Source organism: Anastrepha ludens, chromosome 6 (assembly GCF_028408465.1).
Source record: "Anastrepha ludens isolate Willacy chromosome 6, idAnaLude1.1, whole genome shotgun sequence".
Taxonomy (NCBI): domain Eukaryota; kingdom Metazoa; phylum Arthropoda; class Insecta; order Diptera; family Tephritidae; genus Anastrepha; species Anastrepha ludens.
In genome coordinates, this window is record NC_071502.1 from 91,986,444 (window position 1) to 92,000,759 (window position 14,316).

General features: G+C 38.4%; 2 protein-coding genes across 2 annotated transcripts; both read left to right on the forward strand.

Annotated features, from left to right (window-relative positions):
* Positions 1-3,029: 3,029 nt before the first annotated feature.
* LOC128866617 (trypsin zeta-like) lies at positions 3,030-4,025 on the forward strand. Its single transcript, XM_054107488.1, has one exon. The coding sequence runs from the start codon at positions 3,088-3,090 to the stop codon at positions 3,943-3,945; it is 858 nt and encodes a 285-aa protein (XP_053963463.1). The 5' UTR covers positions 3,030-3,087; the 3' UTR covers positions 3,946-4,025.
* A 2,036-nt stretch (positions 4,026-6,061) lies between these two features.
* Positions 6,062-7,544, forward strand: LOC128867814 (trypsin zeta-like). The gene has a single exon (XM_054109339.1). The coding sequence runs from the start codon at positions 6,583-6,585 to the stop codon at positions 7,438-7,440; it is 858 nt and encodes a 285-aa protein (XP_053965314.1). The 5' UTR covers positions 6,062-6,582; the 3' UTR covers positions 7,441-7,544.
* The last annotated feature ends 6,772 nt before the right edge of the window (positions 7,545-14,316 follow it).

Genomic DNA, 14,316 nt, shown 5'->3' on the forward strand with positions numbered 1-14,316 from the left:
GGTGCAAGTTTTTGCTGTACAAATTTTTACTTATAAGAATTTGTAAGTGAGAAAAACAGTAAAATATATTTTATATAAAATTTATAAAGTTTATTTGAAGTCATATATTAAATGCCACGCAATGGACTAAATCAGAGTGAGTTCAAAGAGGTTTGAGGCACATTTTCTTTACCGATGGGTCCAAGAATGAAATAGGTTCTAGAGCCGTATGGTAATAAAACGGTAGCAATAAGTATCACGGCTGCTGTAACCGAATGGTTGGTGCGTGACTACTATTCGGAATTCGGAGAACGTAGACTCGGATCTATGTGAAAAACCATGTTGCAGAAAATGTTTTTTTCAAATAGTAGACGCCCCTTGGCAGGCATTGACAATTGATCGAAAAGTGAAGTTTGCGTGAGTTAGCTGACATCGTAAGGATATCGAAAGAACGTTTCGGCTTTATACTGCATGTGCAATTGACTATGAGAAAGCTCTATTCAAAGTGGGTGCCGCGTTTGCTCACTGTTGACCAAAAACAAGAACGTGTTGATGATTCTGAGTAGGGGCAAAACTACATGAATTGAACTTCGAATTGCTCCCATATCCATCGTATTCGCCAGATTTGGCTCCCAGCGACTGCTGGTTGTTCGCAGACCAAACAAAAAAATGCTTACCTGTAAGAAATTTTGCTCGAATGAGAGGTTATCGCTGAAACTAAGGCCTATTTTGAGGCAAAAGAAAATTGTTCTACAAAAGTAACATTGAAATATTGGAGCGTCGCTGGAATGATTGCGTTGTTGTTGAGGGAAATTTCGTTGATGAATAAAGCTAATTTTGAACAAAAAAAATGAGAAAATGTAACATTTTTATTAAGGTAATTACTTTTTAAATAAAGCAATTATATTTTATTACAAAATACGATTTTTATTTTCTCCTTAGATTACTTATAAATATCCATTGAATACTATATACAGTGGCTCAATAAGGAACTCGGACACCCAAGTGATATGCTTTTAAATAAAAAAATATATATTAAAATGCTATCTATTCCATAAATCTATTGCGTTTATGGTATAGGTCACATTTATTTTCGTTCTCCTACAAAAATCATAAACAAACTTCAACTCATTCATGCATAGAAAATGTAAATATAAAAACTAAGCAAAATACATGACAAAAAAGAACTCGGGCATTTATATAAAGTAGAGTTAGGCAAATAATATTTAAGAAAAAGCAAGGTAATTAATATTTAGTTGGCAAGCCTTAATGTTTTCTCCCGGCATTCAGTCTTCGTGGCATGGTTTCGACCAGCTTCTTGCATGTTAAAGGATCTATCTATTCCCTCACTCTTCTTTAAAAACATCTTCTAGGTCTTTCTTGCTTCTAATAACAAGATTTTTCAGTTGGTTTTCCAAATGAGTCTACAGCTGTTCAATTACAGTGATGCCTGGAGGTTGTGGAGGTGTTTCAAGTACTTTAGGACAGTTGTATATAAGCCATAGACGGACATCAAGTGACTTATGCTTGGGATCGTTGTCTTGATAGTACTGGAAATTGTATTGTACTTAATTTCCAACTTTTCAGCACTTTGTACCAAAATGTTCTCTCATAATTTTTAGGTATTGTTTGTGGTCCATATTGCCGTTAATGAGGCACAAATCTGTAGTACCAGCAGCAGACATACGACCTTATACCATTACCGACCCACCTCCATGTTTAACTGTCGGACGTAAGTTTTTACCCAGCAATTCTTCATTAGGTCGTCACCACATATATGATTGTTCATCTGACCTAAATATATTAAACTTGCTCTCATCTGCAAATAAAACGTGCTTCCAGCACTCGAAATTCGTATCCCTCCTTAATGTTTTGCACATTTTATTCCTTCGTGCCGGTTAATCTCGTTGATGAAAGGTTTTTTTTCGTGCAACTCTTCCATTATAATAATTCCTTCGCGGCACTATACACATAATTTCGGTGTTGCAGTTAATATTAAGGCGTTGAGTGATTTCTGTTGCGAGCTTAGGAACGCTCAAAGTTGGATTTGTCTTAATTTGTTGCACTATCCACCGTTCATCTGCACCCGATAACAATTTTGATCGTCCTGATTTCTTGTTATTTTCAACGGATTTTGTTTCTTTGAAACGTGTTATCACGTCGTACACAGTCGAACGGGATCTATCCACTATTTCTGTGATTTCCCGAACGGTTTTACCCTTTTCATGATGACTAATAATTAAGTTTCTGACTTCAATTGAGCTTTGTCTACGCTGTTTACCCCTGATAATTTGGATTTTTATTCAACAAAACACTACTGAAATTTTATTTTAATTTATTACGTTTGGTTTTTTTGCACTGTTCTACCAAGAGCAAATTAATTGTGGAATTCCCCGTTTTAAAGCGCCAAGCAATCGCAATAATGCCAGATGTCCGACTTATTTTTTGACACCAATTTTGCGAACGCTGCATGATAATTGTATTATAACAAGGAGGTAATGGATTTGTAAATTATTATTACTATTTTTAAAATCCTATTTAAATACCCAATAGAACAATAAAAATATTTAACTTGCATTTTTTGAGCCACTGTAGTTCGGCAGCGTCTACTCAATTAGAATTACTTCAGTGTAGGGTAAAGCTAACCTCAACAGGTATTTTCATTTGTGTGGGGTATACTTTTTTAACTGTTTTCGCAATTTCGGTTTTTATTCAACTCATTTGCTCCACATGTTATTTATTTGAGCCTCTTTGCAAACTAACAATAGCTTCTAAATTATTAAACTATCAAGTATTCTATGTACAAATTTCTGCTTTATCAGCTTAGCTGACCACCTCATAAATCATAACTTTTTATGTTGCCCTTAAAGCCAAGGGAATACTGCGTTAACCAAATTATATGGACATCATAGCTACCGATAATATCGATAAGACGCCAATTATCGCACGTATATATACAATTATGAAAATTGTACAACCATTTTGGGGAGATGTTTAGTAGCGTTTGACCTTCTGTTTGCCATTTAGTCTTCGGCCAATCGACTGGCCGACTAGTTTACCACGTACTTAATCCACTTGTGTGCTCATCTCTACTATCGCTAAAGTTTCATGATGAAAACCGGTACCATTTTTGGCGCCATATTGGCACTCATCCTAATGGGTACATCCTGCGCGCGTACTTTGAAAGAAGCTGATACTGTTGTTGTGACAGACACGGACTCCGCCATAAATGGACGTATTGTTGGCGGTAGAACCGTTGATATTTCGGCACATCCCCATCAGGTTAGCATGCGCTTGAAGAGTATTCAATCCGCCTCGTACTCGCATTACTGTGGCGGTAGCATTATCTCGGAGAGCATAGTCCTTACAGCGGCATATTGTGTAATCGGTAAAGAGCCTAGTCAATACCAAATTGTCGCAGGAGCGAACCAGCGCAGAAGTGCCGATGGTGCTATTGCAACCGTTAAGGAGATCATTATGCATGAGCAGTACACACCCAGTACGTATGACAATGATGTCGCTATTGTAGTGCTTGGTACGCCACTGCCAATCAACAATTTCACCATCAAAGCAGTGCCATTGGCGGAAGAGGGTTCGCTGAATGGTGCTACTGCTACGGTCAGTGGTTGGGGTACGCTTAGTACGGGTGGTTCCAGTGCAAATTTGCTGCAGGAAGTTAATGTGCCGATTATCAGTAATGAGCTATGCAATGCGAATTACTATAATGGACTAATTACGGACTCTATGTTGTGCGCTGGCGTACGCGACACTGGTGGCAAGGATGCTTGTGATGGTGATTCGGGTGGTCCATTGTTGGTTAATAACAAACTAGCTGGTATAGTGTCGTGGGGTGTTGGCTGTGCACAGGCTAAATATCCGGGAGTGTATGCGAATGTGTCATATTTGTTGCCATGGATACGTGAAAAAATCGCCGAGGTAGAGTTGACGCTTTTGTCGCAGAACTGAGAGTGGGTGTTCGGAGACGAAATTTGAATAAATAATTAAAGAGAAATGCATGTATGCAAAAATAAAAATTTGAGACGAAATATGGATTTTTAATAAAAATTATATTTTGTATATTTTATTTATTTTAATGTGATAAACTTACGTCTCTGTGGGGTTTGGCTTGAGTTTTTTGTTCTTTATCAATTTTTTTGTTGTCATGAATCTTTGTAGTATGTCACGGGAAAATCTCTCGACCCAAAAATGTTCCATTTAAGTTTGCTGAAGGCCGGGTAGCGGCAGAAAAAACGTTCTGTTGTATCTTCATAATTCAATAAAGGTGTACACAGTTCATTGAATTTTGCTACTATCGTGTACAGACTTTGGTTTTTTCAGGTGTGAGTAGGCGCTCCAAAGGTGCGCACCTTGTCAATTCATCAGGTAGTCCGTTGCCCTGTACTCCACAGTGTCCTGGAACCAACACAAGCTCACGATTATTTCACCTTGCTGAGGAGTTCAGCCTCAACTTACAATCCTCAACTATTATTGAAGAGGTGTGCGTGGCTCCTAAGGTTTTTAGAGTAGCTTGGTGCACTGTAGGTCCAGATTTTATAAGGACGTCATTTAGTATGAGTGGAGACACACTACTACTACTTCCTACTGGCTACAGATACAGAAATCAATCATAACTTTACTATTACAAAAACAACATTAATAGTATCTATGCATCAGTATCCTATAGAAATTATCTGCTGTAACCCTCTGAATGTGATATCCTAATTTATCTCCAAGAGCCAGCTGAATGGACGCCAAGTTCGTGCATGGCATAACAGTAACTGATCTTGGCTTCGACTAAAGGCATACAAAGTGATTTTTAATCTCCGACTGCATGTTTTTCGTGGTAAACATGTTGCCTTCGGCGATGAAACTCTAGTACCCTATATTTTGTAATAAATCATAAAGTTTATGTAAAAGATTGTACCAAATATCTGACGAGACTGTGCGCGCTATTAGGTCTATTATTAGGTCTGTTCGTGAAGCAAATAATTTGTAAGAATTTTATTACAAATTATCAGGTTTTGGTGTTCATGCATCTAAAAAACTGGCAAAGTAGTGGACGGCGAGAGAGCAAACGTACAATTAATTTTGAGGGGAAGGTGCAAGTTTTTGCTGTACAAATTTTTACTTATAAGAATTTGTAAGTGAGAAAAACAGTAAAATATATTTTGGATAAAATTTATAAAGTTTATTTGAAGTCATATATTAAATGCCACGCAATGGACTAAACCAGAGTGCATTCAAAGAAGTTTGAGGGATATTTTCTTTACCGATGGGTCCAAGAATGAAATAGGTTCTAGAGCCGTATGGTAATAAAACGATAGCAATAAGTATCACGGCCGCTGTAGCCGAATGGTTGGTGCGTGACTACTATTCGGAATTCGGAGAACGTAGACTCGGATCTATGTGAAAAACCATGTTGCAGAAAAAGTTTTTTTTTCAAATAGCAGATGCCCCTTGGCAGGCATTGACAATTGATCGAAAAGTGAAGTTTGCGTGAGTTAGCTGACATCGTAAAGATATCAAAAAAACGTGTTGGCTTTATATTGCATGAGCATTTGTCTATAAAAAAACTCTGTTCAAAGTGGGTGCGGCGTTTGCTCACTGTTGACCAAAAACAAGAACGTGTTGATGATTCTGAGTAGGGGCAAAACTACATGAATTGAACTTCGAATCGCTCCCATATCCACCGTATTTGCTAGATTTGGGTCCCAGCGATTGCTGCCTGTTCACAGACCTAAAAAATGCTCGAATGAAGAGGTTACCGCTGAAACTAAGGCCTATTTTGAGGGAAAAGAAAATAGTTCTACAAAAGTGGCATTGAAATATTAGAGCGTCGCTGGAAAGATATCGTTGTTGTTGAGGGAAATTTCGTTTATGAATAAAGCTAATTTTGAACAAAACAAAAAACCTGGTTTCTTTCCGGATTTTTCAGCCTATGTGTTATATTGAATGTTTTACGAGAAAATGTAACATTTTTATTAGGATAATTACTTTTCAAATAAAAAAATTATATTGTATTACAAAATACGATTTTTATTTTATCTTTAAATTAAATATTCATTAAATACTACTTAGTACGGCAGCGTTTACTTAGTTAGAATAACTTCAGTGTAGTGTAAAACTAACCTCAACAGACATTTTCATTTGTGTGGGGTATAATTTTTTAATACAATAGTTTTCTCAATTTCGGTTTTTATTCAACTCATTTGCTCCACATGTTATTTATTTGAGCCTCTTTGCAAACTAACAATAGCTTCTAAATTATTAAACTATCAAGTATTCTATGCACACATTTCTGCTTTATCAGCTTAGCTGACCACCTCATAAATCATAACCTTTTATGTTGCCTTTAAAACTAAACGAATACTGCGGTAATCAAAATTAGCAATAATTCAAATGTATATGGACATCATAGCTACCGATAATATCGATAAGACGCCAATTATCGCACGTCGCGCACACTAATTTAAAGCCCTAAAATTATAAAAATTACACAACCATTTGGGGAGATGTTTAGTAGCGTTTGACCTTCTGTTTGCCATTTAGTCTTCGGCCAATCGACTAGCCGACTAGTTTACCACGAATTTAATCCGTTACACAATGAAAACCGGTACCATTTTTGGCGCCATATTGGCACTCACCCTAATGGGTACATCCTGCGCGCGTACTTTGAACGAAGCAGATACTGTTGTTGCGGCAGACACGGACTCCACCATAGATGGACGTATTGTTGGCGGCAGAACCGTTGACATTTCGGCACATCCCCATCAGGTTAGCATGCGCTCGAAGAGCATTCTATCCGCATCCGCCTCGTACTCGCATAACTGTGGCGGTAGCATTATCTCGGAGAGCATAGTCCTTACAGCGGCACATTGTGTAATCGGTAAAGTGCCTAGTCAATACCAAATTGTCGCAGGAACGAACCAGCGCAGAAGTGCCGATGGTGCTATTGCAACCGTTAAGGAGATCATTATGCATGAGCAGTACACACCCAGTACGTATGACAATGATGTCGCTATTATGGTGCTTGGTACGCCACTGCCAATCAACAATTTCACCATCAAAGCAGTGCCATTGGCGGAAGAGGGTTCGCTGAATGGTGCTACTGCTACGGTCAGTGGTTGGGGTACGCTTAGTTCAGGTGGTACCAGTCCAACTCTGCTGCAGGAAGTTAAAGTGCCGATTGTCAGTAATGAGATATGCAATGCGGACTATAATGGATTAATTACGGACTCTATGTTGTGTGCTGGCGTACGCGGCACTGGTGGCAAGGACGCTTGTCAAGGTGATTCGGGTGGTCCATTGTTGGTTAATAACAAATTAGCTGGTATAGTGTCGTGGGGTTATGGCTGTGCACAGGCTAACTATCCGGGTGTGTATGCGAATGTGTCATATTTGTTGCCATGGATACGTGAAAAAATCGCCGAGGTAGAGTTGACGCTTTTGTCGCAGAACTGAGAGTGGGTGTTCGGAGACGAAATTTGAATAAATAATTAAAGAGAAATGCATGTATGCAAAAATAAAAATTTGAGACGAAATATGGATTTTTAATAAAAATTATATTTTGTATATTTTATTTATTTTAATGTGATAAACTTACGTCTCTGTGGGGTTTGGCTTGAGTTTTTTGTTCTTTATCAATTTTTTTGTTGTCATGAATCTTTGTAGTATGTCACGGGAAAATCTCTCGACCCAAAAATGTTCCATTTAAGTTTGCTGAAGCTTTGGTTTTTTCAGGTGTGAGTAGGCGCTCCAAAGATGCGCACTTTGCCAATTCATCAGGTAGTCTGTTGCCGTGTACTCCAAAGTGTCCTGGAACCAACACAAGCTCACGATTATTTAGGAGTTCAGCCTCCACTTACAATCCTTAACTATTATTGAAGAGGTGTGTGCGGCTTCTAAGGATTTTAGATTAGCTTGGCGGCTACTGTAGATCCTGATCTTATAAGGACGGCATGAAGTATGAGTGGAGACACACAGTCATAACTTAAGCTATGACAAAAACAACATTAATAGTATCTATGCATCAGTATCCTATAGAAATTGTCTGTTGTAACCCTCTGAATGTGATATCCTCATTTATTTCCAAGAGCCAGCTGAATGGACGCCAAGTTTGTGCATATTTGTTCGTGCCATAACAGTAATTGATCATAGCTTCGACTAAAGGCATACAAAGTGATTTTTAATCTCCGACTACATGTTTTTCGTGGTAAACATGTTGCCTTCGGCGATGCCATAAAACTCTAGTACCCTATATTTTGTAATAAATCATATAGTTTGTGTAGAAGATTGTACCAAATATCTGACGAGACTGTGCGCGCTATTATTTCCATTATTAGGTCTGTTTGTGAAGCAAATAATTTGTAACAACTTTATTACAAATTATCAGGTTTTGGTGTTCATGCATCCAAAAAATTGGCAAAGTCGGGGAAAGTGAGAGAGCAAAATGACATTTCATTTTGAGGGGAAGGTGCAAGTTTTTGCTGTACAAATTTTTACTTATAAGAATTTGTAAGCGAGAAAAACAGCTGATCGCGAATTAAAAGTAAATTAAAATTTGCGAATTCAGTCGAAATTCTAAATTTAAATAAAAATGGTGATTAAAATGGAGAATGTAAGTAAAATATATTTTGCATAAAATTTATAAAGTTTATTTGAAGTCATAGTCTTTGGTATTCGTTTATTTTTCCACTTGGGAACATTGGGCGCCGTAGCCGAATGGATTGGTGCGTGACTACCATTCGTGGTTCAAATCTCGGTGAAACACCAAAATTAAAGAAAAACATTTTTCTAATAGCGGTCGCCCCTCGGCAGGCAATGGCAAACCTCCGTGTGTATTTCTGCCATGAAAAAGCGCCTCATAAAAATATCTGCCGTTCGGAGTCGGCTTGAAACTGTAGATCCCTGCATTTGTGGAACAACATCGAGATGTCCGCCACAAATAGGAGGAGGAGCTCGGCCAAACAGGGGGTAAGCGCCAATTTTATGTATATACATATATAATATAATAAGTATCATTACGCAATGGGAGGAATGGTAACTGTTTTCCAACCGGAAATTTTTACCATTCTGAAAGTAGCAGCGGGAAGCAGATTGGAGTCTTTAGTGATAGTCAGGCTGCACTTAAGGCTGTGGAGAGCGCATAGCAAACCTCAAGGATTGTTCAAGAATGTAAGAAGAAGCTTAATTCTGTAGCGAGACAAAATAAGCTTTTACTTATATGGATTTCTGGACACTGCGTTGTTCGAGAGAATGAAATTAGCGATGAATTGGCCAACCGTGGACTAGCGGTTCCCCCACAGGGAACATAGCCAATAATCGGAATCAGTTCCGCAGAAATCATGAAGTGGATCAGTGATTATGTTTGCAATTTACATAAAAAGCGATGGTCCGGGCTAGAGCGCTGAAGAACTGCAAAGTATTTTGTGACAAGCCTGAACAGAAGACTGTCGAACTTTCTTCTAAAACTTGAAAGAAAAGACGAGAGGTTGATGGTCGGTATTATTAAAAGACATAATTCATGGCCTGTCACGATTTGCCTGTCTTGCTTAGAGCAGCCGGATAGCTCTGCGCATTTTCTCTGTGGGTGGCCTGCATTTGCTAGAGCAAGGTTGCGAATTGTAGGTTCCGATGTCATAAGAACCAACTCGAGTAAAACTCGTTCCCTCAAACTGGAAAATTTACTGTTACTTATCTTCCTTTTCAAAGAAACAGTGGGTATAACGAATTATTTCGAGTAGTTCAAAGCACCTTGGCGTATTTGCTGCCATTTCAAGCTAATTAATCGTAGGCGCTTGTCCGTATTTGGTGACATAATTAGAGGATGCGTCGACTCACCTTCGAGCCATAATCGTCAATAGAGAATAATATCGCCGAAATTGTGTGTTGTGTATATCAATCCATTCTTCACCACTTCACTTTGATTAGATAGTCAACTTTTGGACGTTTATAGTTTTTGAACACCTTTCAATTAAAGTCACACAAGCAAGCAAGCGTAGGAAAAGAAAAATAAAAAACCCAGCAGGAAAATCCATTAGAGTCCAAGTTGGTGATACTTTAGTGAATTTGGAACGATGACTAGTGCATGTATTGTATCTTAATTTTTTGTATTAATTGGGGGATTTCGCTCAGGAATTTGTTTTTTTTTTATTTTCTGTTGTTAGTTCGGATCTACTACTTGAGTAGACAAATTAGCTATCCAACATCCTATCTAGCGTTAATAATCGCCTAACGCTTTTTCTTCGCTGGTTCAGAAATAGTGCCGCTTAATTAAAATTGGCTCTGATTATCCGAACATTAGTTTTTATTTATCTATTTCTTCCTCTACCTGACTATATGCATAACATTTCATTTGCACAGCACTGATCCCGAAAGGGGATTCGGAGTACGCTTGCAAGCTCCAAAGCCTCTATTTACTATAGAGACCCACGAACCATAGAGCTTGCACAATTGAGCACATCATGTGCTTGAGTTTCGTTCGTCTATCCTATATTTCACAATTCTCATTTGGCTTATGAAGTAGATTAATAATAAAAACGCATCATGTTATTTTATAAAAGTAAATAACCACGTCCGCTATGTTCAGCAGTAGGCATAAGAAATGCTCACCTTCTTATGAAGCTGGTCACAAGCATGGTGAGTTCAGACTTGTGTGAATAGAACTGGTCCATTTCATGGACGTCGTTGTGTGGGTCCACCCGAAGTAATGCAGAAAGTAGTCCCGAAAAGTGAGTCTCCGCAGAAGAGGAGGAGATATTGTTTTAGTGACCCCACCACTCGACGCAATAGTCGACGCTCGCAGATGGACTGCCTCACCCACCATACATACAACATAATCAAATCACTGGGCGAATTTTTTTGTCAAAATTAAAATATACTACCGTACAATGTCGAGAACTGATTTATTTTAAGTTTTGCTGCCGGCGACAGAATCGTCTCTCAGTGAAAAATGATTGATGTGGTGTGGTTATAATAAGTTTTTACAGAGTTGCATTCTGGTAACCTTCAAATTGAGTTAGTTGAGTATTATTTTCTTTTACCTATTCTCAACACTAATTGAAGTACATATACATATTTATTCAGAAGGTGAGACCATTATCAGACCGTTAAGCCACTCTCAGTGGATTTGAAAGAATCAGTTGATTGGCTGACGTCACCGGGGTCATGACGCCGATTCGTTTAAGAAGAAACTGAAACATGTTGACGATATACGAAAAAAATCAACGCAGCTACTACTTCTGTTACTTCGTTGCCCTCTGAATAACGATTGATTAGCCGAGTGTGTGAATACGTGTGAAATGAGCGGGCAGAATTCTACTGCCAAGGTGGCGTGGCAGCCGAAGTTACTTTCACAATTTTGTTTTTCATCACAGTGGATCAAGAATGATAGAGAAATAGATTGCGCCTTCTGAATTCGCTGTGTCGTAAGAGACCATGAATAAACAAACAAAAGGAAGGGTACGCGAAAGCAATGGTAACAACCAAACTCAAGAAATTATACGCTGACACACTTCCGTGTTACGGCGTCTTCCGCATAAAAACGCAAAAAAATGCATTTGGAGGATTTGTATTAATTTGTGCCTTCACCTTTTTACTCACGGTACTCCGTTTTCATTAATTTGATTAGTGTGAATCTCACTCATAACAATATTACCAACTCCTCCTCTGAATTTTCAGAATCATGACCATTTTCTTCTCCTTTTGTTTGTTTTGTATCGGAAAGGGAGCTGACGTCTAACTTTTCGCAATTTCTAAAAATAAAGTAACTGTTTTTAAGGCGCCACCTAAGGTACTCAATTCGCCTTGATAGTGGATGGTCAAATCTGGTAACCTACAATATCATTCTTTTTTTGGCCGGATCCTTTTTGTGTGTTCGCTGGGAAAAGCAAACGAACACTCTCTCTTCGTTCAAAAAAAATTTTAGCATAACCACGTCCATATGTAAAACTGAAGTATGTGATTTGAAGTAAATAATTGAAAAAATTGGGGATTCATCGCTCGTTTTTGGTGCGAATTTTCGATGCCAAAACATAGTCCAGCGGTTCCGTTGGCTGGGTCATGTCGTCCGAATGGATACAAGCGTTCCGACTCTGAAAGTGTTCGATGCGGTATCAGCCGGTGGTAACAGAGGAAGAGGAAGGCCTCTTCTGAGTTGGAAATATCAAATGAAGAAGGACTTGGCTTCATTAAGTTAGCCCAACTGGCGGCGGTTAGCACGAGAAAGAAACGACTGGCGCACTTTGTTGAACTCGGACAAAATCGCGTAAACGGTTATCGCGTCAATCAAGAAGCAGTACAATAAATTTTTTATATTTGTGGACTTAACTCAAATGCACTTTCCACCAGTGAATATTTAACCACTTTCAACTGGTGCGCATTCCGATAAATCACAAACCAGTTCAAATGAGCACATTATTTCTCTGCAGGGCACACGAGTACGATTGATTTCAGTTGATCACAAATATTACTTGTATATGACTTTGGGCTGATAAACAGTAGACGTGCGCAGTAAGTCACGAAATGAAACTATAAAAATATTATGAAAATTTTTACGCATTTAAGTGGTTTTATTGAAGTTTCTATGTGAGTAAAATGTTTGTGTGTGCCAATAAAATTTATAAACTTTGATGTCATAAAATTTATGTACAAATAGGAACCGCTTTTACAAACAATTAACCTATATATATGTATGTATGTACATATTTTCTTCTGGGTTGGTTAATTGCAGTGCTTCCCAATTGCAAAAATTATCATAAAAACCGTCTATTTTCGGCAGCGGTATACAGCTGAGACACATCAAGCTATACACAATAAAGCAGAGCACCTGCTAGGCACTAGGTTGTATACGCCACACTGTTCGTTGGTTGCAATAGTGTTTTAATTATTTCATTGCCTGTTTATCTTAACCTTGAACCCGACGATAACTAACCGCCAGATAGTTTGAATTTTAATTTAACCAAAAAACTAATCAACTAAGTAACATCGGAATAGTTCTTGAAATACGAATTATGTATGTACTTCAAAAAACTTAAAGTGGGATATGCCCAGTGTATTTCTAAAAAATTTCCTTTGCAGGTATCATTTTGATAACAATCGAATATTTATTTAATAACTCCCATTCAGAATGAAATATTTGAACCAGATTGGTTTGGTTGGTTGGTTAGAGTGGTGATTCATCCAGAATTCAACTAGCGCTTCCGCACCATTTTGTTGCCACATCCTCGTTACCAACTTATTTAACAGTTATTTACAGCAAGACTCTATCCAGTCTGTGCGGTTCAGGAACCTTATCAGGTTGTTGACATCTAAGCCAGACAGCTGTTCCAGACTCTCGAACAGCGGTTTACCCAGGGTTAACATTCTGTCCTTCCATAGGGCAGGGCATTCGCAGAGGAAATGGAAGATTATTTCCTTTTTCTCCGGTTGTTTACAACTGTGACAGTATGTGTTGTGAAGGATGCCCATTTTGGCGGCTTGTTCTCCCACATACCAAAAGCCAGTTATGACTGCCGTTAGTCTCCAGGCGTCTCGTAGTTTCATGTTTATCAATGTCGACGATTGCTTGAGGTTGTAGGTGAGCCATAAAGTTCTGCTGATTTTGCATTTCGTCTGGTCTCTCCGTCTACAATTTGCGATTCAAAGGTATTTTAGGGAAATTGCATTCTTGACTGCACCTAATGGTGTGAACACCGCTACTGTAAGAACGTTATTCATTGCCAGGTCATCCGCTTTTTCATTACCTTCAATGTTCCGGCGTCCCGGGACCCAGATTAAGGTTACTTTGTGGTTTTCACTCACGGTGGTAAGGCTATTCCTACTTTGCTCCACCACTTTAGAGATTGTTATAGACGAATGCAGTGCCTGGATTGCAGCTTGGCTATCCGAAAGAATAGCGATATTGCCCTTAAAAGAGAAATCTGTGATTAGTAGCCTAAAAGCTTCCCCAATTGCCAGTACTTTCGCCTGAAAGACATTACTGGTTCCATTTAATTCTTCAATTCCATGGGAGACGCACAGATTTTTCAATTCCATGTAGGTATATGTACCAGCTCCAACACCACAATGCATTTTACTGTCTTGTGTATAGATTGTAGTATAGAAGTTGTTTAGGGAAAATTCCTTATTCCATTCCTCCTTAGATAGAAAGAGAGTGGCAAGATCCCTGTTTAAAATTACCGTTGGGACAATGTAATTAGTCCTCTCCGAGATTAATTGAGTTTATTGCAATAAAAGATTTGCGTGACCATAAGTCTTTTCTTTCCAGATTTTAATTTTTTAATGTTCAGTTATTAACTGCACAATCTTCATCAGTACTAGTGACCTCAGAATTGATTT

Coding starts and splice junctions, on each gene's coding strand:
- LOC128866617 (XM_054107488.1), top strand. CDS start 3,088: ATGATGAAAACCGGTACCATTTTTGGCGCCATATTGGCACTCATCCTA.
- LOC128867814 (XM_054109339.1), top strand. CDS start 6,583: ATGAAAACCGGTACCATTTTTGGCGCCATATTGGCACTCACCCTAATG.